General features: G+C 42.7%; 2 protein-coding genes across 4 annotated transcripts in view; one reads left to right on the top strand and one right to left on the bottom strand.

The window, feature by feature from the left end:
* arhgap32b (Rho GTPase activating protein 32b) overlaps window positions 1–12,879 on the top strand; it is a 73,803-nt gene extending 60,924 nt beyond the window's left edge. For 2 of the 3 annotated variants that reach the window (XM_084029137.1, XM_084029136.1), the window contains 11 exons: window positions 1,121–1,223; window positions 1,868–2,012; window positions 2,803–2,885; window positions 3,106–3,213; window positions 3,873–4,018; window positions 4,115–4,316; window positions 5,625–5,770; window positions 6,221–6,295; window positions 6,405–7,205; window positions 7,425–8,065; window positions 9,835–12,878. In XM_084029137.1, coding sequence (XP_083885263.1) covers window positions 1,121–1,223; window positions 1,868–2,012; window positions 2,803–2,885; window positions 3,106–3,213; window positions 3,873–4,018; window positions 4,115–4,316; window positions 5,625–5,770; window positions 6,221–6,295; window positions 6,405–7,205; window positions 7,425–8,065; window positions 9,835–12,054 — 4,670 coding nt within the window. In that variant the 3' untranslated portion in view covers window positions 12,055–12,878. Of the gene's footprint in view, window positions 1–1,120; window positions 1,224–1,867; window positions 2,013–2,802; window positions 2,886–3,105; window positions 3,214–3,872; window positions 4,019–4,114; window positions 4,317–5,624; window positions 5,771–6,220; window positions 6,296–6,404; window positions 7,206–7,424; window positions 8,066–9,834 lie in introns of all 3 variants that reach the window. The other variant, XM_084029138.1, reaches the window with a different exon arrangement.
* Window positions 12,880–18,839: 5,960 nt separating this feature from the next.
* LOC311025587 (uncharacterized protein) lies at window positions 18,840–22,869 on the bottom strand. The gene is made up of 4 exons (XM_084028561.1): window positions 22,671–22,869; window positions 20,794–20,872; window positions 20,065–20,321; window positions 18,840–19,826 (listed from the first exon to the last, which is right to left on the bottom strand). The coding sequence occupies exons 1-4, from the start codon at window positions 22,694–22,696 to the stop codon at window positions 19,709–19,711; spliced, it is 480 nt and encodes a 159-aa protein (XP_083884687.1). The 5' UTR covers window positions 22,697–22,869; the 3' UTR covers window positions 18,840–19,708.
* Window positions 22,870–26,608: the final 3,739 nt, after the last annotated feature.

Here is a 26,608-nt window from a genome sequence, read left to right as displayed (position 1 = left end):
AAAGTAATTTAAACAGACTGCTAGAGGCGTCCGCGCTGTTGTCAGCTGCCTTAGCAACAACCTTAGACTTGGTGTGAGGAATGGAAAGTAAAGGCCAAAAGCCTCTGGTCCTTAAAATAAATGAAATTCCATTAAATAAATCTCCATTAAATCCTCATGTTTCTAGTGGCAAGCCGACAAAGGACAGGAAGGTCAGGGCTTCTGCTGACATGGGGCCGATGGTGAGCTACCACCCTGCATAGCTTTCTAACTTGGTACTACAACACTCCTACACGGTGTGTCTTTTTTAGATATGTATTAAATTCCAAATATCTCCAGATTACAATACCTGTTAGTTTGGATTACTGTAGCTCCTCGAGCACAAACAGAAGTGGTGAGTTATTGTTCCAAAAGCCTGAGTCATAACCAATTTCAGGCAAACTCCGTCGCTTTGAATATAGTTGTTAAAACTAGAGTGTATTGTTGTGTCCAACCCTGACTCCACATTCAAACACATGTTGTGTGTCTTTGTGAAAAGTGGAAGTCATAGGAAAATCTTCCTATGTGAAGAACCTGATGAGGATTCCTCCTTACAGTCCTCTGCTGCCTTTTCTCTTTTGCTACGTGTGGAATTGGTGTGAACAGCTGCTTGGGCGAGTGTCCCTCTTTCTGTCATCCTCTGAAAGATGTAAGAGGGCTGGAATCTTCCACCCCATCCTTATCTCCTCGACACACACATGCAGCCAGACAAGGAGCATGTGTGGGATTTGGTTGCTATAGGAGAATTAAGAAGCTCTGTGTTTTTCTGAGGTTTTTGTTTTGTTTTGTTTTGTTTTGTTTTGTTGTTTTTTTGTCTCTCCTACACTCAATCGCTGGCGTTGTGCTTTGAAGCAGAGTTTATGTGATTAACAGGTTTTTGATGTAGAAAATTAGTTAAAGGAAAACCAAATGCACCAGTTAAAGAAATAAAATGTTTTGCAGGATATATTGGCCAATACTTTACATGTTTACACCCTCAGCTCTTCTTCCTCTGTGCACTAGACATTTAGTTCTTCACACTCAGTTTAGTCTGACCACTCTCTGCTTACTGAACAAATGTTGACTTGTGTTACGTGCTGACATGCTGTTTTTCTCTTTGTAGTGCCCCAGGTCCTCAAGAGCTGCACTGAGTTCCTCGAGAAGCATGGTGTGGTGGACGGCATCTACCGCCTCTCTGGAATTGCCTCGAACATCCAAAAATTGAGGTAGGAGAAACCTGCCTGGTCATGATTTATTTCACAGGCTGATTACATGTGAATTCCATCCAGGATTATTGCATCTATAAAAGAGAGGAAAATAAATTAAAACTGCGAGTGATGACTGGTGTACAAAGTTTGTGCTTTGAGATGTAAAGACCCTAATTAATTCAATTCAATTGTATTTAAAGTGTCATATCAAAATAAAAGTGATCTCAGGACACTTTACACATAGAACAGGACTAGAAAACGCTCAGGAGTCCCACATCACCAGGAGGTAGAGTTACAGCACCACATAGTGGAGAGAAAACAGTCTTTACAAACTTTTAGGCAGAAATCTAGAGCAGACCAGGATCTGGGTTCATCTGCATTTGGGTCTTGTTTTAATTAAACTAAATGTCTTAATTTTTATTAGAGCATATAGAAAAGTAGGCTGAATTTCTACTTGTTTTGTTTGAATTATAGAAGACCAGATTCATGAAAATACATCTACATCTAACTCTAGTGTACGTTGAATACATTCACATAAAAAGTTCCAAGCTTCATTGTGTCTCCCTATGTTTTCCATTTCTCGCATCCATTCATCAAACTACAGTAATTGATGCATCTTTGTTCAGAAGAAGTAATTTTGGTGCCCTCTTTGATTTCATCAGGCATGAGTTTGACTCTGAGCAGATCCCTGACCTGACCAAAGATGTTTACATCCAGGACATCCACTGTGTTGGCTCGCTGTGTAAGCTCTACTTCCGAGAGCTGCCCAACCCGCTGCTCACCTACCAGCTCTACGAGAAATTCTCCGTAAGCGAAGCCTCAGCAGTACCAAATACACTTATGTGTGGAAACAAGTCTGTTATCTATTACAGCTATTTGAGCTTCTGTGCCAGTGTTTAATTCCCAGCTACTTCAATCAGTCTTTAGGCCAAAATTCAAAATAGTTTAATTCACATTTTAGCCCTCTTTTATCATTCATAGTTTTAGTCTAGCTTTGGTCGACGAAAAGTCAACTTTTAGTCAAAATGTTTTCTGCTTTTTCAAAAATGTATTATAATGTCCTTTTTTTAGTCATCAAATTAAATTGATTATTTCAGCTAATCCAGTCCATCCCAAACTCATGATTTAGTCATTTTAGACACATTAATATCTGATGAAACACAGGTTGAATGGTTGAGGATACAGCTTCACTATTCCGAGTCCTCCCAACCATGCTCATTACTGATGGTCAGTCCAGTTGCTCCCACCTGACATTGTCAGGACTGAGGACGCCAGAAGGACGAAGATGTACTGAGCACCACTGCTGCACTTACTGATGCCCCACAAGGACACTGATTGGGTGTGGCTGAAAGTACTTGTGCCTGATCTATATAGCAAAGAAAGGAAATTCCTCTGATTTATCTTATAGGACGTCTTCTCATTAATCTTGCACGTATGAGTCACAGACACCTCTGACATAATAGCATTTGTACCCATCATTACAAATGTATCAAACCACTGTCACTTGGAATACAAAGCTCAACCGAGGCATCCCTGTAGAGAAAGTCACCTATTCCACTATTAATCTCCCCATCTCTCCCTTATTTTCACTCTGAAGGATGCTGTTTCAGCAGCAACAGACGAAGAACGACTCATCAAAATCCATGATGTCATCCAACAGCTTCCTCCACCACATTACAGGTCAGTGTAAATGCACACTGCCACTGTTTGGCAAGGAACTGCCAGATTACCAAAGCACACTCATCATCATTTGGAATCATTTAACACATTCCAACTATACTTAGCATTGATGATGACGAATCAAATTGAGTGAAAGCAGACAAATGCTTATTTCAGAGCAAAAATATTCAGTATCAGTAGATGCCAATTACATCTGAATAAATTAATATTTGTTTCCTAGGACCCTGGAGTTCCTCATGAGACACCTTTCCCACCTGGCAGCATTCAGCTACATCACCAATATGCACAGCAAGAACCTGGCGATAGTCTGGGCCCCAAACCTGCTGAGGTGAGAAGCTGTCCTGCTGCAGATTCTTTGTATATATATTTGTCATTGTGGTGAATATACTGTCAACCATCACCTAAAATCCATCCCGGCCACCGTCCCGTCACTGGACGTCCCGTGCTTGAATTTTTATCTGTTTATAACCATATCAGACATAAAGTCATCATGCTTGACTGGTGTACAAAGTTTCACAACATTTTGTGTGTTCGGAGAGGCGTCTGTTTTGAGATCAAATACTTATTTTGTTCGATCAAATGGAAATTAATTTATAACTTTATATCATGTGTTTTTTCTGGAATTTTCTGTTGATATTTCATCTCTATTTGTTCAAATAAAAGTAGCTAATTTCTTTGCAATCGGGCAAACTAAGACAATAATCAGGGGATCAAATAATTATGTCCCCACTGTATATAGTTATGATAATGGCCATTTAGCAGAAGCCACTGTGTCTCATTCTGCCTGAATGTAAGGATTTAAGCAGCTGTTTTTGGGAGTGTGGTGATCAACACAAGTGCAGGAAATCCATTTTAGTAACTCAAGATCTAACCACTTCAGCATATTCAGTGACTTGCCACAAAATAGTTTTCCTTAATTGATTCACTGCCTTTAAATGACACTCGTTCCAAGTGGAGCACTTAAATAAATCAAGCATTAATCTGCAGGTCTAAACAGATCGAGTCCGCATGCTTCAGTGGAACAGCAGCCTTCATGGAAGTCAGAATCCAGTCGGTGGTGGTGGAGTTCATCCTCAACCATGTGGATGTTCTCTTCAGCGCTAAACTCAGCTCATTAATACGAGAAGGAGCAGGTACGTACAGGCGTCAGTTAGATACTATTTCAGGTGTCCTTCCACTACTCACTGCTACTTTCTACTTGGGCAATAAACACTGTCTCACATTACCAGGTCACATGTCATTGTCGCGGCCCAAATCCCTGCTGATTTCATCCCCCTCCACTAAACTTCTGAGCTTGGAGGAGGCCCAGGCCAGGACCCAGGCTCAGATCAACTCTCCTGTCACTGAAGACAGCAAGTACATCGAGGTGGGCGAAGGTCCGGCTGCCCTGCAGGGAAAGTTCCACACGGTCATTGAGTTTCCCACTGAGAGGTTTGTTCATTCCTGATAACCTAACCTCCTTTAATGTTAGCTGTGACTCCATCTGCTGGTTGCTTGTAAGACATTGGCTATGGCTTGGTTTCAGACTTTGGCAGATATCCTAAAAGTGGAGATGGTGTTTAAAAAGCAGTTTATAACAGATACATATTGATTATTTTGCCCCTTTTCTAAATCTGTCAACAAGTTTTGTATTGTGTATTATTTGTGTGTGTGTATTATTTGTGTGTGTATTAGTGAAAATAGGGGTGGGCTATATGAACTTAAATGAATATCACAGTATTTTTCACCTATTGGACTTTGACAGTATTATATCACCGTATTCGTCTTTCATATTTTGTGAGGAGTCGCCTGGCCTGTCTCTTTTATGTAAATACAGTCATAATTTGGATAATATAATAAGCAAATGGCATGTATCCTTATCAAACAAGTCAAACAATAATATTTGAATGATAGTCGTGTTATTGCTTGCGGGTCAGTTGAAATCAAATGTATGCATATTAGTCAAATGGTAGATGCAGCGCTGCTGACCACAGATACCTGTGTAAGTGGAGAACGGACACGTAGTTGGTGCTGGAAGAGTCGATTACTCATTTTGTCTTTATTCACTTTCATCATGGTCTGGTTGAAAGAACCCACACATCACTCTTGGGAGTCCATTTATTGTGCAAAAAGATCTTCAAGATCTTGAAATTAACAGGATACAACCAAATTAAAATTATAGTAATAATTGTTTCTATGTTTGGTCTGTTTTTACTATTTTAATTGCACATCTAAGGTGACCTCAAGTGTCCTGAAAGATGCCCATAAATAAAAAGTAGAAGTAGTATTATTATTATAACACGAGCAGTGATGCTGTGTAATTTTGGGATGTGCTCCGCTCGCCTTGGAACCAGAGTTTCCTCTCCTGCGGCCTCGGTCTCCCAGTCTGGTTCCGACACTCCACTCATCTCTTTTCAGACAGTATAGGTTACGGGTTGTCCGACCTTTCTTCACCACGTGTTTAGCCAGTTGTCTCTTTATTGATAGCTTCGGCTATCTTGAGTGTAGGTAATTTAATGGCCACTCCCTTTTTTTTCTACATCGCTGATGTAGTGAATATGTTTTCCTTTTTCATTTGCAACAAGATACCTTTGGACAAGAATGCACATCACAACTGAACTTTCAGAAAATGAAATGCCTTTTTTTATAATTAAGCTATTACGGTACACACCAGTGATGACTCTGAAACCGCCGTACCTCACACCCCTAAGTGAAACTTACTTTTCATTGCCTGTTATCCACATCCTTTGTTTATCATAGGAAGAGGCCTCCGACTAAATGCAAGAAGTCTCCTGTGGGTAGTTGGCGCTCTTTCTTCAACCTCGGCAAGTCTTCCTCCATGTCCAAGCGCAAGCTGCACCGCAACCCCAGTGAGCCCAATGAACTGAAGGCCATGGCTCTCACTGGTGAGTCCTTCCTCCACAATTGCTATAAATTGAATTCATTTTGACCTGACAATTGACTCTGGCTAAGCCATAAATTCATTATACCTTCAGTAGCCAAGTGCTAACACAAGTTACTGGTGTGCTCACATATTCTGCTTATATTTGCTCCAGTACGTAGAAATTTAATGATTTAGAAACATATATCTCCTTCCCATCTACCCAGATAATGAGTATCACTATTACACCATGTTTAACCATGACCAGCTCCAAAGCCACAAAATCAGCCTGAAAATGAAGAAAGAGATGAGGATGACCAAAATCCAAGATGGCGGTCAAATACAAGTTTACAAACCAATGTGTGAAATGTAGAGTTCTGTGTAGAGGGGCAGAACTCAGCAAAGGGCCAATAGTGCAATGAGAAGAGCTTTATTGACTAAACCAGGCTGATACCTTTTAATTGCTGTTTTTCAGGAGGCAGAGGAGACACCGCAACATTAAGATCAGCCAAAAGTGAAGAGTCACTAAGTTCCCTGCACAATGTTGAAGGTAATCATTTGTGTCTTTGGTTCACTTTTATTCCTATTTCAAATGCTGTTACTATATATATTTATATATATATATTTATATATATACACATACACTTTTTCTCGTTCAGGAGAGTCCAAGGTGTACCGTCCTCGGCGGCCTCGCTCCAGCAGCGATGCCCTGTCAGCCTCATTTAATGGTGAACTGCTGGACAGCCGGCAGCACTGCAACTCCTACGATAACCTGGGCGCCACAGAGGACAGCAATGGAGAAGACGGGCCCATCTGTGTGCCGGCCCTCATCTCGCCTCCTCGCTCAGCAGGTGAAGATATGGACCTCAGCCCACCAGACATTGGCATGGCCTCTTTGGACTTTGACCCCATGTCTTTCCAGTGCAGTCTCCCCGACAGCTCTTACGCCTTCCCCCTAGATGACTTGACCACTGGGGCTGAGGGTTCCATGTTAAAGAGGAGCCCCGGCAGCATCTGTGACAAGACCAATGGCTCTGCCCCCTTCCTGGGCAATTTGATGCCCCCTTCGTTGTCCACAGACTTGGCTGCTGGAGAGAAGGTGGCAAGCAAGAAACTGACCACTTCCTATTCTTACACGGATAAACCCACACAGGCTGTGTCACCTATTAAATTTGGAAAGACCACTAGCTTGACACCATTTGCCACGTCAGAGATTTTCTCCACAGAGATTCCTGACAAGAATACAGCTGGACAGCATTTCTCTCCACAAACATTATCTCCTCCTTCAGTAGCCAAGGACTCTCCTCATCTGGTAGTCAATGTGCTGCCGAGGGCAGCCGAGCCACACCTAAGTGAAGCTTTCCAAGGTGAGCTGCACTCTAAGCTGACGGTTGACAGTCGGGAGCTGAAGGGAGAGGACAGCATACAGCAGGTTCAACCTGCTGGCAATCAAGAGCATGGTAAGTAACAGAGGAACTGGTGTTTGGCCCATTCCTGACTCTCACCATGTACATTAACATTACGGTTTTTTTTCTAGGTTTAGTTTGCATGGATGTCATTTAAATAAATCTATTCATGTGATGCCCGAGCATTATGCTTAACTTGAAGCACCTCATGTCATTTTATTCTTTACCTGCTGCTCTTATTTGTTCTCACTTGTATTTTTGTGTCCCTGCTAGGAGTCGTACCTCCAGACTCTTCAAAGGAACTCACCCCTCTTTCCCTCAGCTCTACAGCTCCCACTACTGCTCCTCCTCCCCCTCCTAGAAATGCTGCCTGCATGTTGGCCCTGGCCCTCGCAGAGTCTGCCCAGCAGATCTCCATTCAGTCTCAGTTCCGTTCCTCTGAGCCCTCCACACCGGTGTCGCGTGTGCAGACACAGGACTCGCCACATGCACCGGTCCCAAATTCCAAGACTTCTTCTGCAGAGGCAGCAGAGAGGGGAAGTTCCCCACCACTGAACAGCAATGCTCCGACTGTCATCCCAGTCCCATTTTATCCCTGCACATCCAGTCCTACAAACAAACAGCAGTCTCTAGAGTTTGCCGACATCATTACCAAGCCATCCTCTACCAAGTCCTCTATAACTCCACCTGGAACTCAGCCAGGAACAGCTACCCCACCAGATGCTCCTTTTCACAAATGTGCCCCACTCGCCAGTTCAACCAGCCTGACTTCTCCAACGAAGACCAGACCAGAAAGACAGCAGCCAGTCTCAGGAGTGCTCCCAGTCCATACCAGCTCATCTAGTATCTCTCCACTCACCTTCCTAGGTGGCAGCAGCAAAGACACTGGAGTCTCACCACAGCCTGTTCCTGAGGTAACTGTCATATCACTTTCATATGTAGACTTCAGAGTTATATTGAGTGCCGTACGCACAATCCAAATTCAGTAATAATTTATATGCATATGCGAGTAGCAATGAAGACAGAATTCAACATTTTCTTTCTTGCCTTGTCTCTGTCCATTCGATATCAATCTACAGCCAGGAGACGGTTAGCTTAGCTTAGCATAAAGGCTGGAAACGGCTTGCCTGGCACTGTGCAGTGATGTGCGACTAAATATTTTTCTTGGTCGCACCGGTGCGCCAAACATTTAGCTGGTCTCTTTACGTGTGTAGCGAAATGTTTTTTTCACACCAGCATACTGCAAAGAAGAAATACCACGGTCTGAGCCAATCAGAGGCCGAGTAGGGGCGGGCCTTCATCTCTGATTGGCAATGACCCCGGTCTCTTCTTTGCTGAATGTTTTGTAGAAGCCTTAATATACTACAAGTGAAACTGAAGTTAACCTCTTCAAGCGACAACGTTGAAGAGAACTGTCCCAGCACAGACACAACATCATCGGCGTTAACCACTTCACCTCCTCTCTCCCCCCGCACTGTAAGATGCCGGTCCGGTCTCATTGGGCACCGAGCCGGTTGGTTGTAGTTTTAAGAACTGGTCGTTTGAGTCGGTCTCTGGTTTGCCAACATTATGCATCTACTGCAAAGAGTACGAGCAGAGCCTGGCTGGGAACGCTGCTTTTATTGTTGAGCATCGACCAGAAACCAGAAGACCAGTGTGACCAATGTAAAACGTTAGTCTGGAGCCCTGCAGCACCTCTAAAGCTCACTATTTCACAGGGTCTATCTTGTTGGGATGTGCATTGGCACTGCCCTCACAATTCGATTCAATTACGATTCATGTTGTCACGATTCTATTCAATTCGATTCTACGATGCATTGCGATGCATCACAATTCTACTGCACACAAGGCAAATTTTTCATCAGGCATGAGGCAATACAAGCAGTCAGATACTGTATAACAGATTTTATTGGCTGCTATGTGTGTATTATCACTCTCCTGTATCTTTGACATAAATGTCATTAAATAAAATAAAATTTAATGGTACAAGGTATTGAATATGGCATTTTCAAACCTGAAAAAGAAAACATAAATCACTGCTTTCAGTGCTTTGAATGAGAAATATTTCTCTTATCCCTGCTTTTGATCATATTCACTGAAACCGACACTATGCTCCGATGACCCCTAAACTGTAATATAGTGACTATATTGCCAAAAGTATTCCCAGTCTCCACTCTAATTCATCCCAAAGGTGTTCTATCGGGTTGAGGTCAGGACTCTGTGCAGACCAGTCAAGTTCATCCACACCAAACTCTCTCATCCATGTCTTTATGGACCTTGTCATGTTGGAACAGGAAGAGGCCATCCGCAAACTGTTCCCACAATGTTGGGAGCATGGAATTGGCCAACATCTCTTGGTATGCTGAAGCATTCAGAGTTCCTTTCACTGGAACTAAGGGGCCAAGCCCAGCTCCTGAAAAACAACCCCACACCATAACTTGTGGGGTATTGCCTCCACCAAACTTTACACGTGGCACAATGCAGTCAGACAAGTACCGTTCTCCTGGCAACTACCAAACCCAGACTTGTCCATTAGATTGCCAGATGGAGAAGTTCGATTCGTCATGTTATGTCGTGGAACACACTGGAGAGCATGAGATGATAAACACTTGTGCCATTGCAGCAATGCTCAACTAGTTTTTTCTCTGTAAATAAGGGTCTTTTTTATTGTGTTTGTCTTCAGGTCAAACCAGAGGAGACTGCACCACCCCTTATCCTTCCAAAACCATCGGAACAGCCACCTCCAACGAGTCAAAAGCCCAAGAAGCAGGCTGTCTCACTGCCCCAGCATCAAACACACATTCAACAGCAGAGCCAAGCTCAGATACAGTCTAATGTTCCCACACAGACTCATCAACAGACTCATCTGCAGCAGGCACAGCCTCAGACACAGGTCCAATCCCATATCCAACCACAGCTTCCCTCAAAGGCCAGCGCAAGAGTGGCCCCCACCTCTGCGGAGAAGCCTTGGGAGGCCATCAAACCGGTACAACCCTGTACAGAGCCTGCAAACTACCATGATGCCTACGGATCCACACCTCCAGCTCCTCCAATGCGCACCATAGAGAGCAAACTGGCCACAGCAGCACTCAGCCAAAGCGAAGCCTCCTACAAAATCCTGGGTGAAGGCCCTGTGCCTGGTCATCTGGAGGATGTGTTGTCTCACCATCCTCCTTCTCCTCATAAATCTTCCATTCAACAGCCAGCCTACTTGTACCACCCTAAAGGAGAAGCTGCATACTACCACCAGAGGCTTGTTCCACTGGGTCCACATACAATGCCACACCACTTCCAGGCAGACAGCTTACCCCCACACCTCTCCTATGTGTCCAAATCGGAGCCTCAGATACCTTACAGTGCCCGAAGAGACAACAGATACAGCACTTTAGGCCCCAGGTCCTACCACCACTCCATGAAGTCCAGAGAAAACCCCCGTGGGGTGTACGTGTCGCCAGGGTCAGGGCATCAGGCTTATAGCCATGATAGAAATCAAGGCTATCCCACCATTCGCAGAGTACATTCACTGCATGTTCCTTCCACTATTCGCTCAGCGCCCATCCAAAGAACTGAAGTTCCTCCAGATGACGATATGTTCTTCTACCATCAGCCTGTGTATCAATGCAAAGCCTACCAGCAGCCCCCGCAGCAGTCCTCACAGACCGACTACCACGTCACCCAGCTGCAGCCTTACTTTGAGAATGGACGGGTTCAGTATCGCTACAGTCCATACTCTGGTTCAAGCCCTTTGGAGGCGCCTTACTATGACATTGACCATTATGGCACCATCCGAGTCCGGCATGTCCACTCCCATGCCAGTCGAGACCCTGGAGCCACTGCTAGCCGACCAGGTGGAAAGGCGACTGGGTACCACTACCTTGCTCGCCATGTTCTCCCACCTGGGAAGGAGCACAGCTTTGTGAGCAGGGACATGCCCCCTGGACATGGGACCAAGGAAGCTGCTGCTCACCTCACTTGGGACCCCGAGGAGTCAGAAAGGCTCCGCTTGCACTCCATCCGCAGGGAGAGCAGGACCAGACAGAAGATTAAAGGCCCCGTCCTCTCTCAGTATGACAATGTTGGCTTGTTTGCACCAGCAGATCTATCAAGCTATGAAACACTGCACCTCCGCAGTAAATCCGACCCGGGTAAAGCTGTGCTGATTGCAGCCGAGTGCAGAGATGGGCACTACCTCCCGAGACACATGGTGTCAGACTCTGACGTTCTCATGTATATGGAGACTGACAAGCACTTCCAGGGCAGCACAGCAGGCGATAAAACAGGTGGATTTGCAAAGAGAAGCAGTACAAAGAAATACCAATCCTCTCACTCACTTCCAGCTACTCTGAGCCACAGTCTGCCCCATCAGCAGGAGTGCAGCCGGCACGAGGCCAAGTACGAGACTGGAGGCGACCATCTGGGTGTAGATGGCAGCAGATCTAATCACTGGCAGCAGGACTATCCCAACAAGAAGAACTTCCAACCACGCTACGAGTGTCCTGATTCTGACCACCACCAGAGTAAAGGGAAAACATCAAGCGCCTACCAGAGTACAGATGACCAGCTATCAGCCCCCAAGGAACATCGCTCCAAACTGGAGCGATCACATAGCATCCGAGAGCAGCAGCACTACAGCCAGGACAACCCTGAACTGGACAGAGACTACTCATATCAAAAACATCCCACCAAAATTGTGCAGTCCCACTATGATAACTTGGACGATTACCACCCAGTACCTCAGCCCCAGGGCCCACTTCAAAAGCGTGGAGGCTCCAGCTCGTATCCAACCCCAGGATTTACAGTGAGCCAAAGCAACAGAGCGTACTCCACAGCACTGGGCCAGGGAGCATTTATCCAGACTGACCTGGCCATACAGAGGCCAGAGACAGAAATATGTACAGAATAATGCATTTAGGGGGCAAACAAATGAAATTATCTTTAAATATGTAGAACAAAGACTCCATTGTGCTACAGTTGCAGCCTCTGCAGGACAGTGGACTGTTGTGTCATATTTTTGCTCCTCTGTATTTTTAATGAATTGTAAAGGGTATGAGCATCAACTGGGATTACAGTTTGCATTTCAAAAATGCATGCACTCTATCTTACAGAACAGTTCTGTGTACTTCACTATCCGTTGCATTCTTTGTTGATGTTACAGCACAAGTTAACGAAGCAGGATACATGTAGGTCGGCAGCGGCGTGGTGAGTCCAGTCCTAGAATCCAGCTTGGATTTGAGGTTTGATAAGGAGCATTCATTTTAGTTAATATAGTGGTTATCACTGTCTTATTTTCTCTGTGACTGTGCCATTTTATGTAACTTGGCTATGAACAAATTTCAGTGACTTCTACCAGAAAGTTTTGGTACTTTTTGTTTTTCATTGGAAGAGGGACCAAACAACTCTGTGCAGTTGTTGCACATAATGGGATAAAAGAGTGGAATATGGATGAATGCCTGTAATTTTTTAGATGTATACAAGGCTTATTTTTATTTCCCTTTTTCATCACATTCACAATAGTTTCATGAACTGGACTAACTCAATAAAGCTGAAAACAATATTGTCTCAAACAACCTGATGAAGGACGTGTTGCCACTGCTTTGTGGGGGAAAACACATTTTCCTTAGATATTTTGTTCACTTTATCATTGTCATCATGATGCCCACATATATTGTGCTATCTAGATCTGTGATCATTTTTGCTGATTCTTGACAGATCAGTTGACAGGTAAAGTACTGGGATTATTTAGTTCTGTATCACTTCACTGGTTCTGAAATTAAAACAATCAGGGGTGGGGGGGGGGGGGGGGGGGGGGGCTGGAAATCGATGAAGAGTACATTCCCTTTTGTTTCGCCATAATGTATGGATTACAATTGTTCCAAATCCAGGTGGTTTGACTTCTATATTGCTTGCCGGTTTTACTCCTCTTGCCTTATCTAAAGCTTCTACATTTTCAGATGGAACTGAAGGAAGGCCCTATTTACTTGAATGTGAAACACCCCTGTCTCAAACCAGAGGTATCTATAGTTAGACATGAAATTAATAAAACTGTTCAGGAATAGTTATAACTGATGTCTTTTAATATGTGCGTGATGTACTAAGTTAGTCAAGTGATGTCAAAGTTACGTGAAAGACGATCCCAGTCACTTCCACACAATGAGCGCATTAATTATATACACTGGTATCAGATCGGTACTGGTTATGAATATTTACAAAAAAAAGTCAGTTGACAAAATTCATAGAATGTCGTAAAAATTGGTTTAAGAAGTCATAAATACAGCAGAGTCTGAGTAAGTAGTAAGTCCAACATAGGGATGAAAAGCCAAAGTCAAATTTATCAAAAAAGTCAACTGTAGTGGTTTTAAGGGCTGTTTTTTGCAGAAAAACATATAAAGAGGCTGTTTCTAGCATAACACTTCAAAAAATCCTGTTTGTAGCATAAAACAGCTGTTTATAGCATAAAACATAAAAAAAGCCAGTTTCTAGCACAACATCTAAATAAGCTGTTTCTAGCATAAAACATCTAAAAAAGCTGTTTATGGCATAAAAAATCAAAATAGGCTGTTGTTTCTTGCTGGAAAGCACTTATTTGATATTCAGAAGCCATTTTGTTTGAAAGGCCAATGAATTCACACTTCCATGAAAGATTATCCACTTAAGAATGCTTTTCCAACTTGAATGTGTTGATAGCAGTAGGCACATGATGACACCACTATATGACTACTGAAACGACTGTTTCTTGCATAAAGCATCAAAAGAGCCTGTTCTTACCCATAGACATCTAAAAAGCCTGTTTTCTAGCATAAGACGACTAAAAAAAGCTGTTTATGGCATAAAGCTTGTGAAAAGCCTGTTTGATGCTCAGAAGCAATTTTTTTGTGAAAATCCACTGAAATTCAGACTAATATGAACGATTAACACTAGCCATGAAGACACCACTAAATGACTACTGACGCTGTACTAATGATAAAACGGCTGTTTCTTGCATAAAGCATCTAAAGAGTCTGTTCATACCATAAATTATCTAAAAAAGCTGTTTATTGCATAAAACATTCACACTAACATGACAGATTATCCACTTCAGAGTGCTATTCCAACTTGAATGTGTTCATAGGAGTGCACACATGAAGATACCACTAAATGACTACTGATTCTGTAATAATGGTTCAAACGGCTGTATCTTACATGAACGCATCTAAACAGGCTGTTTCTACCATAAAACATCTAAAAAGCCTGTTTCTAACCTAATACATCTACACTATATTGCCAAATTCACTCACCCATCCAAATAATTAAAATCAGGTGTTCTAATCACTTCCATGGCCAGCAAGCAACTAGGCATGCAGACCGTTTCTACAAAGATTTGGGAAAGAATGGGTCGCTCTCAGGAGCTCAGTGAATTCCATAGTATTGCGATAGGATGCCACCTGTGCAACAAGTCCAATCCTGAAATGTCCTCGCTCCTAAATATTCCACAGTCAACTGTCAGTGGGATTATAACAAAGTGGAAGTAATTGGGAATGACAGAAACTTAGCCAAGAAGTGGTAGACCATGTAAAATGAGTAGACCATGAGTCAATCGCTACACACCTCCAAACTTCATGTGGCCTTCAGATTAGCTCAAGAACAGTGCTTAGAGAGCTTCATGAAGTGGGTTTCCATGGCCGAGCAGCTGCATCCAAGCCATACATCAGTTGGTCATTAAAGACAGCAGGACGGTGGCCATGGAAGTCGGAATCCGCTAAGGAGTGTGTAACAACTCACCTGCCGAATCAACTAGCCCTGTAAATGGAGGGTGGTGGAGCGTCGGCCCCATACCAGACCGTCGCCTGCAACAGGAGCCTACTCTTCGTGGCATAGCCTGCGAGGAGTGGGAGGGCCGCTGCGTTGAGCACGGAAGCCTAGGGGGGCGGATCTGGGTGGAGCCGCCGTGGGTGCAGATCTTGGTGGTAGTAGCAAATATTATAACGTGAACTTTGAAGACCGAAGTGGAGAAGGGTTCCATGTGAACTCAGGGCCATAGAATAGAAACAGTTGGTTGAGCCACACCTCCTTGCGGTGGTCTGCTGGCAACATCAGACATGATGGCTAAGAGGCTCTTAAATTCCCCACACCTTAAAGGTCAGAATGGGTCGGTACGCTCGGTGATGGGGCTGGTTCTCGTCGCTGAGCTCGAGCTGCTGCCTGTCCTGATAGGTGAGTTGCATTCCCTGGACAGTCGGAGTGGGTTGGTCACTTGGGGAGGGGGCTGGTCCTCCCCCCTGGGGTGTAGCTGTGCATGCTTTGGTTGCAACAGGAGTTTCGTCTGTAGCTTTTTCTAGTTCCAAACTTTTACTACTTCTTTAGTTTCGTTCATCGTTTATTCTTTCACTCCTTGCACGCAAGACATTTTTTTCAACTTTAAATCAACCGACAGCCGCAAGATTTAGCATATTGATTGGTGCTATTTGACTAGTCATCCACGGTCAGGCTCACGGAGAAGACAGCTCATCAACTGAGACAGATTTCGGCGGGACGACACCCGCTGAAGCTACCCGCAGATCGGCGCTAACGGTTCCAAACCAACCCTCGTTAAACCCTTGTTTAATCTTTAGTTAGTCAATAAATTCATTGTCAGGCTTGGACAAGGAGAGGACTCAGTTGCAGATTAGGAACGGGTTGAACAGGCTTTTATTTAAAAAAAAAGTGTCAAAAACAACTTGGCTACAAACTTAAACTTTACTATAAATTAGACTTAAAAAGGGTACAAACAAAAGATTGCTCCACAGGGAGGAAAAAAAGACAAGGCTATGAAATGCTACAAACTTAAACTAGACTATTCTTGACTACAAAATATACAAACTTAACGGAGCTTGGCAAGGCTATGGATCATGGCTGGAGGATCTCAACATGAGACGAGAAGCACTGGCACAAGACAAGGGGAGACGCAGACTAAAATACACAGAGGGATAATGGGCAACAGGTGGAAACAATCAGGAATCAGGGATGACATCAGACCAGGGACACATGAGGAAGGGCAAGTGACCTGAAATGACAGAGGAGTTACTCTTTCAAAATAAAACAGGAAATTTCACAAGACAAACCTCAATGCGGCGTGACAGGCCGTGGAGGCCGGGCATGAGGGTGACAGTGATTCTTGATGTATCTGAAAACACATTTGTAGCCAAAGTATTTACCAATGGTGTCAAACTGAACACATGTTCTTTGATTAATTACACACCTCTAAACATCGCCCTCTACATTGATACAAGATTTTACCAGTTGACTTTCAACATTGATGCAGGAAAACACTTTTGGATGATGACCACAGGCAGGGTTGCCAACTCTCACGCTCCTGGCGTGACACTCACGCTTTCACAATCAATCCCACGCTGTCACAGCAAGCGTGAGTGTCACGCCAGGAGCGTGAGAGTTGGCAACCCTGCCACAGGTTGTCGTATGGTTTGGACAGCAATGGAGGACATTCCTGGACAGAGGAGGTGAAGAAGTAGGAGGAGGACAAGGACAAGGAGTCTTCTTTTTGAAGAGACGTCTAATGTCTTGCGGGTTTGGTTTGAGCATTAGGAGTTTTGTAAAAATAGCCTTCAGTTTCAAAGATATGGACCAGAACAAACTGTAAACTGCCCTGATATAAAGTCTGCATTATAAAATGATTGTATTTCCTAAACACCATGGGAATTATTAAAATATAAATCAGGTCACATTTTACTAAACCCTTCATCCAAACCATGAATTTCATCATCAACAGCAGCCCCTCAGCATTGGGTTTGGTCCTTTATTGTGGTCAGTTGTTGAACCCCAGACTTTGTTGCAGTGTGAGCGTTGATTTTAGCTGCAGTTAGTAGAATGAGGGGACTCTCCTGTTCTTGACTCTGGCAGCCTGTTAGAGATCATTTTTATGGAGTGTGGCTCCTTTTTGTAAACTGTTTGGTCATGCATTTCTATTTTGAGCAACGTCTCCCCAGTTAAAGCTGTATGTTGAATCTTTGAGGCTGATCCTGATGTTGTTCTAGGAAAGCTTTCTCTGACCTTGAGGTGCTTGTTGGCCAGCTTTTAGTTCTGACTAGACATCACAGTCTTTCCACAGTTTGTGAAACAAATGCAATGTAGGCTGGAGGACTTTTGACACCAGTGGTACATGATGCTCTGCTTCCCTCTAAAGGCTAATTGCTGTAATCACATGGTCACTTGACTGGGTCTCTTATTGATTTCGCCTGCTGAGTCATGAGAGTAAAAAATGCTTCTCTGGTGTGTTGTTGTTTATCTGAAGGTCTTCAATTGGATCATAGAACCGAATCAATTCAACATCAGTACCTCAGGAGTTTGAGTACTTGGAATGAACTAGATATCCGCTGATGGTGTAGGATGATGGTGTGAGGGCACCTGCATGGAAGCTGTTGTTATTGGCATCTAGTGACATTGTGTACACTTTGCATCCTGTATAGGGCTATTACACAAGACCTATATGGGATTATGCTCAAGGTTGAATTTAGCCGTGATCTGGTTGCATCAACGCATGTCTCATATGTAATGGTATGAGTTACCATGGAGATTTATCCTGTGGAGCTAGCCTGCTTCAGACCAGGCTAAGAGCCAGGATATATTTATCTTATCCTGTTTCTCAGTCACTTCGCTAGGAAACCAACATGTTCATTAAAATTATCCCACTGCTCGTTACATGTTACCATCCAGAGAAGTAGCCTGCTGTCATTATGTAAACGCTGTGACCATTATTTTACATTCGTTCAGCCTATATGCAATTAGACTATTTGCAGATGCACAGCCTGGTTTGGCCTTTGTGCAACCAATTAAGCCAGACTGCTCTCGTTGGGATATGTTGAACCCAGCTTAGTCATTTATCCTGGATATCTGAATAAATGCTTTTGTGCAATAGCCCCCTGTGCTGATCTCTGTATAGTCTAACACAGTCTCACAGCAGTTTGTGAGAAAGTCACCAATTGAAATACAACTTTTAAAATTATGTATTACAATTGGAAGTATAATTTAAGCCTGAGCCATGACTTTTTTTCAATGTCAAGTTTCGACAAAAAAAAAAGTTAGCTTTAGACAACAAAATTAACATTAGGGTACGGCAACAAAACCAACGTTAGGTTTAGACAACAAAACCAACGTTAGGTTTAAACAACAAAACCAACGTTAGGTTTAGACAACAAAACCAATGTTAGGTTTAAACAAAAAACCAACGTGTGAATGTATCACTTCACAACAACACTTTGGGACATGCGCATGTTAAATAGTTCTGTAACAGTTACCGTTTTTTCTACACTTAACATAATTTGACATAAGGAAAGTTTGCATGAGAACCATGTGGAAATGAATGCAACGCTATTGTTCATTGTTTATTAAACAATATTGAGCCAATCAGAACTGGCAGGACAAAACCTAAAAGAGCACTAAAACAGAAACACTCAGCTTTATCAAAGCATGTACTTTTTTTTTTACAATATTTCATCACACTCAGGAATGATGGAAATACAATTGTGAAAAACTAAAATGATTTATAATACTTCAGAAATGTAAATATGTTTTGCAAAGAAATAGCAGCACACCAAACATCTTTGGTCGTAAAAACAATCAAACAGTCAGCTTCTACATTACACATTATAGAGTATACGATACAATTTACTACATAGTAGCTGTATACTATATACTACAAAGTATACAGCTATGATGTTTTTCTTAAATGTAAGTGGATGCAAGTATACAGCAGCATTTCAGTAAAAATGGAAACTTTATATACAGTAAATATTAAAATTAATTCAGGCAAGTAACATTGCCTCAATTAATTTTAATATTTTAAAGGGACTTCACACATGTATTCAATAAATAAGGTCATTATAACCGTTGCAGTAAATCGTTTAAATTATGTTTGTTTAAATTTAGCACTGTAAAATTACATCATTACATTACACTTAATTTCACAATATTCAACGCTGGCACAAAATGAGCTCATAAACACACTGATCGAATTTTGTTCAAACCATCTGTATTTTTCAGTATGTATCATTTTATGGTATTTTTCCTTCCTCCTCATCCCACATCAAGAGCTCCACGTCTGCTTGAATCCACATTTGATCACCTTTTTTAAGCAGTCCTGCCTGTTCGGACGTGTCTCGTGTGATCGTGGCATTGAGTCCCAACCCCCATAGACCACCTTAACTACAACTGCTAATCTTGGCTGGTCTTTCATACTAGTATTAAACAAATTGGGCCTGATAGTCATTCATCACAGACCTATTTTCTGTGGGGTGAGATTTGTATCCAAACGGATAACTCCTGCAGGTTGTTGCTACAATCTCTGGTTACCTTCAGTCCACAGTGTCAGAAACAGTACCAGAACCAGAACTGTAGCAGGTAACCACAGAACATTTGAAACTCGAGGTTTCAATACAAAAATAGCAGCACTGGGATCAACTTAGTATTAGTTATTTAGTGCAACTGTTTGTACATGTGTAGTCATATCAACCTTTCACCAAATGGGTTCTCTTTTATTGGGAAATTCAGAGGTTAAACATTATAAAAGTACTGGATACAGTATTGGTTCAGCTCCTTAGGCAGGGTGGGGCAGCCTCAGGGGGAGTGGGGGAGGCAGGTGGGGTCAGCCGGGAAATGGATAGCTGACTCTGGGACATTCCAATAGAAGACTTCCTCCCAACCAAGCTGCAACACACACATTCAGGTCACATTACATATACGTGTTAAAAATTCTAAAACCTTTAGAATTCAAATTCTACTTTAATATAATGTCAATGTCTTGAACTATAGTTTTAGCTGGGAAGTCTCTAGCCTGGAAATTCCAAAAATGCCTGTAAAAAGCAGAATCAAATGTAATAGCACCACAGTGTCATTTCAGGTCACTGACCCTGACCGACTGTGATTCTGGCAGTCTGGACCTTACCCTTCTTCTGTCCCCAAGTCCTCCTGCAGCTCTCTGTCCACAGAGCTGTCTGTGTGATCAATGCTGCTGTTCTCTTCCTCCTCCTCCTCCACGTTATTGCTAGTCAGTCGTCGAGGAGACCAGCGCTCCCTATTCTCCACTTCACTCTGCTCTGTCGGCTCCACAACGATGGAGGGGAGACGCTCCCTCCTGTAAAGAAAGTCTACAGTATCGGAGCTGGAATCTGACTCTTCATCCACGTTGGCTTCAGGGAAGATCTGGTCCAGAGAGAAGATATATAATGTAATTTATATTGGCCTTAACAAATGAACTTAATAATGATTATTTAAGTTATGCCAGGTAAAATCATGCAATAACAAAAACAGAACTAACTAGAGGTTATTAACGAAACATTTAAAACAGTGCTATCTCAGATTTTAAAAGAGTTTGAAAGAAGTGTTAAGACAACAAAATTACATAGTAAGGTTTAGATAACAAAACCTAACTATTCAAAAAAAGTTCCCTTGAAATTAATTCACAATGCAGGTTGAGTGGAAAACAAGACTCTAAAGCAACAACCCCTTTACAAACCTTATAAAATAAGTAGAACATTGTAGTCTTGTACTGAGATATTATAATAAAAACAAACAAATCTTTATTTTAAGAGATGCTATTTAAAGAAGGCAACATCTGGCAGGTCAGTGGACTAAAGTGAGCTCTAATACACTGAAGTAAAGATGTCTGTTGTACCTGATAGGCTTTACTCCCTCTTCTCTGTCCTGGATTATCTGCCATCTGAGTGTCCACTTGACTGAGAATGGTACTCATACTGCAAAAGACACCCACACACACACACACACATTTTGGGTTAATTTGGGTTATTTTGTTCATAGCATGTCTATTACACATCTCTTCACTATCCTGACTCACTAAATTTCAATGACCACGAATCGATTTGAAGGTTTCAGAAGTAGATCTGCTGTCCAGCGTGTCTGGGAGATTGTCACACATTTTGGACAATAAATGTATTTAAATGTAAGTTTTGTTAAAGACATCCATCCGTCCATTATCAATCATCGCTTATCCTGTTCAGAGTCGCGGTGATTGATCAACCAAGGGAACCCGGAGACAACCCACACTAACCATGTGAGAACATGGAAACTCCACACAGAAGGAGTCCAAACATGGGCTTCACCTCTTGCTGTGAGGTGACAGTGCTATCCACTACACCACCTTGCAGCCCTGTTAAAAACATCCTCTATAAATATTGTCTGTCTTACTTACTTGTAATATAAAAACCTGTTCTCCTGTACTGAACTGGATCACAATTAAATGTTTAAAGGAGGAAAGAAATCTGCATTACTTGTATACAAGTACAACACAGATCTTTAATGTCCCAGCAAGGTCTAAATGTAGACCTTCCACCTGGGCCCAAACCCAGTCCACATAGTCATCGTGGCGTCACCCATTGGTTTGTGGACTACAGTTTTGATGCCTCGAGTTCAATATTTTGGCTGTCGCCATCTTGGATTTTGGCTGGATTTTGGCTGTCGCCATCTTGGATTTATTTGCAACCAGTGAGAGGAAAAGTCCATATTTGGACTGTGGAGGAGCGAGGATAAACAAAAGCTGCAGAGCAGCAACCTTGTTGGATCTGGATCCATCTGGTTTCTGGTGTGAAGCTGCTAACAAAGTTAGCTTCATAATTCAAGGTAAACTTTACAGCTAAGTGTGAAGTAATAATAGCTAACTGCATTGGCAGGAACGGTAGTGGCACCATGGTAGTGACCTGTCAATCACAAGGTAGCCCCACCTTAAAGCATCCACCACTTTATAGTCAGTTTGACTCTAAATGGATCATAATTATTAAATTAACATCATGCTGTATTGAATAAGACTTGAAACTTCGAGGAGCTATACAGATGTTAAATTAACAGGTTTATCTAAGGGATGAAGAACTGTGTTCCCATGTATTTAGGGATGAGGAGAATGGAGGCAGGTGAGCACCATGTTAATCTGCAGGTGAGCACTTAATGACATAATAGGATTAAACAACAAGTGACTCCTCAACTCCAGGGATGGGTGAGTAATGAAGGAGGCTGTATAAAAAAGGAGGCCCTCTGGGAAAATAATTCTGAAGAAGTACATTAGAATTCACCAGATAAAATATATAAAAGTGATTTCCCAGTTGATTACTTCCCTGTAATATGATGGAAGGATTTCCTACAGGTAGGCATACATACATATGTGTAATACTGTACACTGATGTTAGCATCTGAATATAAAATGTGACAAGTGTAGTTTCAGCCTTTATGTTGGCCAGTTCACTTCATCTATATGGACTTGAGTCATAAACACTACATAGTAGACTGCATTGCAGTTCTAAAACAATACAATTTGAATTCACTATTGAAATGATCAACATGATGTTTATCTCAGGGTGTTGGTGCGTAATCCTGTTTCTACTTCAGGGTTTGAATGGATTTAATTCCAGGCACAATAATGCTCCTGAATGTTGTTATTTTGTTAAATCAACAATATGATACAACACACTTTGGTTCTCACATCTATGCAAGTTTGACGTTGTGTAAAATGTCTCTGTAAAGCATTTGAGTCGTGTTTCTTACCTGTGTGAAGCAGGAATACAGCTCATCCTCAGTGGGACTTAAGAGGATCCAAACAAGGAGGTATTCCAAATGTCTTCTTTTACAAGAAAACTATTTGTCTTGAACTTCGGTGACACTGTCACATCAGTCACTTTATCTTTCTTTCTTTCATCTGCCACAGCTTCCGTTGTTCCATCTCCCCAACCATCCTCTTTCAGTGTTTCTCCTCCCATTCCTTTATTATCCCACAGTGTCCCATTTAGTGACGCACATGATGCTGCACGTTCATACTGACGTGGAAACCTGCTGTACAAGCTGACTACAGGCTTAATGTCGCCTTCAATTACATACAAAGCCTTGATGTAACATGTGAGTGTGCAGCAGCACAGGGCCTTCTATACAGATTAGCAGGTGAGCTGACCCGGCTGCACACACCAATGATTTATTTTACTTCATCATTAATGCCAGAGGGTTTCCTCTCAGATAAGACTACCAAACAGAGAATCGACAAGATTATAAAGTACATACATGTCTTAGTAGCCATTATTATAGCAGAACTAATTGCAAATGTCAGAAGAGAGTTGTGTGTCCCCAGGTGAAATAAATATACTTTAGTCTATTTCTCATATATTTACATTTTTAAAAGTATATTTCAAATACATTAAGAAAGAAATGCACTCTCTGGAAATATATTGACAGCATACTAACATCATAATAATTTTCCCCCTACAATAACACTTTTAAATAATTGTTCACTAAATATATATATATATATATATATATATATATATATATATATATATATATATATATATATGGACTGAGTCTTCAGATGTTGTTCCTGGGATCTGTTGGAGCCACTCTCCCAGTTTGGGGGTTACTGCCCCGAGTGCCCCCACTACCACGGGGACCACGCTAGCCTTCCACATCTGTTCCAGCTGCTCTTTCAACCCTTGGTACTTCTCAATTTTCTCGTGTTCCTTCTTCCTGATGTTGGCGTCAGCTGGGATCGCCACATCTATCACCACCACTGTCTTCTGCTCTTTGTCCACCACCAGTTTGTCCAGTTGGTTAGCCAGGAGCTGTTTGTCAGTCTGGAAGCTGAAGTCCCACAGAACCTTTGTTCTCAGTCACCTTCTGTGGTATGGCCCATTGGGATTTGGGTACTTCTATTCCATACTGGTTGCAGATGTTCCTGTGTACTATCCCAGCCACTTGGTTGTGCCTCTCCATGTACGCTGATCCAGCTAGCATCTTACACCCTGCTACTATATGCTGGACTGTTGGAACTTTCTAGTCCTGATATCTATGGCTTCTATCTCCTCCTTTGGCCAGTTTATGATACCAGCGGGGTATCTGATGACTGGTAGTGCGTACATATTGATGGCTCGGACCTTGTTCTTACCATTCAGCTGACTTTTCAGGACCTGCCTTACTCTCTGGAGGTATTTGGCTGAGGTTGATTTCCTTGTGGCCTCTTCATGTTTTCCATTAGCCTGTGGGATGCCAAGGTACTTGTAGCTGCCTTGAATATCACCTATGTTGCCCTCTGGTAGGTCGATCCCCTCAGTCCTGATCATCTTGCCTCTCTTTGAGGCCATCCGGCCACACTTGTCCAATCCGAATGACATCCCTATGTCATCGCTGTAGATCCTGGTGGTGTGGATCAGTGAGTCTATTTCTCGCTCGCTCCTGGCGTACAGCTTGATGTCATCCATGTAGAGCAGGTGGCTGATTGTTGCCCCACTACGGAATCGGTACCCGTAGCCACTCTTCGTGATGATCTGACTGAGGGGGTTCAGGCCTATGCAGAACAGCAGTGGTATATGCCGCACTTGATGTTGACTTGGGCAATCGGCTTTGAATTGGCCTCTAGGGTTGTCTTCCATATTTCCATCGAGTTCTATATATATATATATATATATATATATATATATATATATTTGTGGATCTGTACATCAATAGGGAATATGGATTCAAAATATACGTGTGTGTGTGTGTGTGTGTGTGTGTCTCAAATTTGTAAAAGAAAAAAAATCTCTAAATTCGTATTCAGATTCACAAGTGAATGTGCTGACAAATTTGTAAATGTCAGTCATTCATTCATATTTTATTCAACGGCAGCCGGTCCCTCATTCACAAAACCATAGTGCAGCGCTACAGACCTAACATTAATTGTGCTCCACATCGTGCAGAGCTGCAGAATCAAGTAGGAAGTACTCCGAGAAGATGGAGCCAGCCTTGTTGGGAGTGGATCAGTATGTTATAAATGTTCTGCATCGAAGCACCAACCATGTAAGGCTGCTTTATTTGTTCTTCTCATTCCAGACATTGAAGTTTGACTCGTCTCAAGTTTGTCCTCCAGTGTTGTGATATGAAGTATGCTAGCTAGCAGTCATATAGCAAGCACACCATTTAAAGTCAACTCAGTCATATTTTAACTTTAGTCAAACATGAGTCATTTTCCACTAAAACCAGCAGGAGGTGGTAGCGTATTTATTTGCAGGCAACTGCTACATACTATGTATGTTACATTTGGACGGTCTGACCTGGAATTGGGGCTGCACGGTGGTGTAGTGGGTAGCACTGTCTCCTCACAGAGAGAGGGTTCTGGGTTTGATTCCTGGGTCAGGTTCGGGTTCCTTCTGTGTGGAGCATGTTCTCCCCGTGTGAGCGTGGGTTCTCTCCGGGTTCTCCGGCTTCCTCCCACAGTCCAAAGACATGCAGGATGGGGATAGTTTCATTGATGACTCTAAATTGCCCGTAGGTGAGAATGTGAGTGTGAATGGTTGTCTGTCGCTACATGTTGGCCCTGCGATGGACAGGCGACCTGTCCAGGGTGTACCCCACCTTCACCCAATATTACCTGGGATCGGCTCCCCCCGCGATAAGGATAGGATAAGCGGTATGCGGTAAGCGGATGGATGGATGACCTGGAATTGATTTCATAGGTGAATTTTTACTGAAGGTGGTGACCATTTGATTGGACACCACCTACAAGTCTAACATTAGCTTGATACACAGGTTGAGTGGGTCATTTTATTCAGAAACACTTTCTGTTCAAGTACTTGAAATCCTTGTAATATGCTTATAGCAATAGATTCTCTGAGATTAAAAAAACATTTTAAAAATGTCATCTGTGGCCATGGCAGGAATGTAAAAACCCCGTACAATCAAAAAAGTCGGGCCGGAGAAAATAATTGGACGGCCTGCCTTTCTGTCAATGCTTCCTTCCAGATTGCATGCACTTTGCTGATCTCGATCAATCGTTTGGCTTTCTGGGGGAGCGCCTTTAAACAGAGGTCTGAACGAAGGGGGCGGGAATTTTTCGGTTTGGCGATGCATTCAAAGTCAAAGTCTCTGTGGTTTTTCCAAATGACCTACTCTGCCTACTGCTGCAGGCATAAACCACATACAGGAGCCCCGTCCCACCAGCAGAAACAAATTCTCCCAACTTGCAAACTTGCACCACTGTTCATTCCCCTCCAGCACACCAACAAAAAGCCCTCGTAGTAAAAGAACAAATACAGTTGGCGCACTAGAATTTACTCTTTTATTCCAAAAGCCATGAGAAAGCAAGGGAAGTACATCATTAATAAAGCCTTGGAGGAAGGACGTAGATGAACCCAAGAGTAACCTCACTTTGGGAACACTAGTAAAGCAAACGCACCTGCAACGACGAAGGGATCTTTTCATTGGCCAACATACACCTGCCATTCTATTGGTTTGGGGGATTTTGACAGAGTTAACAACACACAGTGATAATATAAATAGTGCAACATGCAGAGAGCAGCAAAAGTTACCCCAGGAGATAGTGTTCACTAAATATCAGATAATTGGTCAATAGTGTTGCTGGCATCACATTTTAAAGTCTTCACCCAGACAGTACTATTCCCTTGGCATGCATCAGTGGTTGGCAGGCTGGACTTACCCAGAGTTCCGTGCTTCAGTATGGCCAG

Source organism: Eutrigla gurnardus, assembly GCF_963514095.1.
Source record: "Eutrigla gurnardus genome assembly, chromosome: 15".
In the NCBI taxonomy this organism is placed as follows: domain Eukaryota; kingdom Metazoa; phylum Chordata; class Actinopteri; order Perciformes; family Triglidae; genus Eutrigla; species Eutrigla gurnardus.
The sequence above is the reverse complement of the archived record's forward strand: the minus strand, read 5'-3'. Positions and strand labels throughout refer to the sequence as shown.

What these genes read in the sequence shown, in the direction of transcription:
- LOC311025587 (XM_084028561.1), bottom strand. Translation starts at nt 22,696, where the DNA reads ATGAGCTGTATTCCTGCTTCACACAG. An exon ending in TGTATTCCTGCTTCACACAG is followed by an intron (nt 20,873 to 22,670) that starts GTAAGAAACACG and finishes TGTCTTTTGCAG; the next exon opens with TATGAGTACCATTCTCAGTC. An exon ending in GAGGGAGTAAAGCCTATCAG is followed by an intron (nt 20,322 to 20,793) that starts GTACAACAGACA and finishes TCTCTGGACCAG; the next exon opens with ATCTTCCCTGAAGCCAACGT.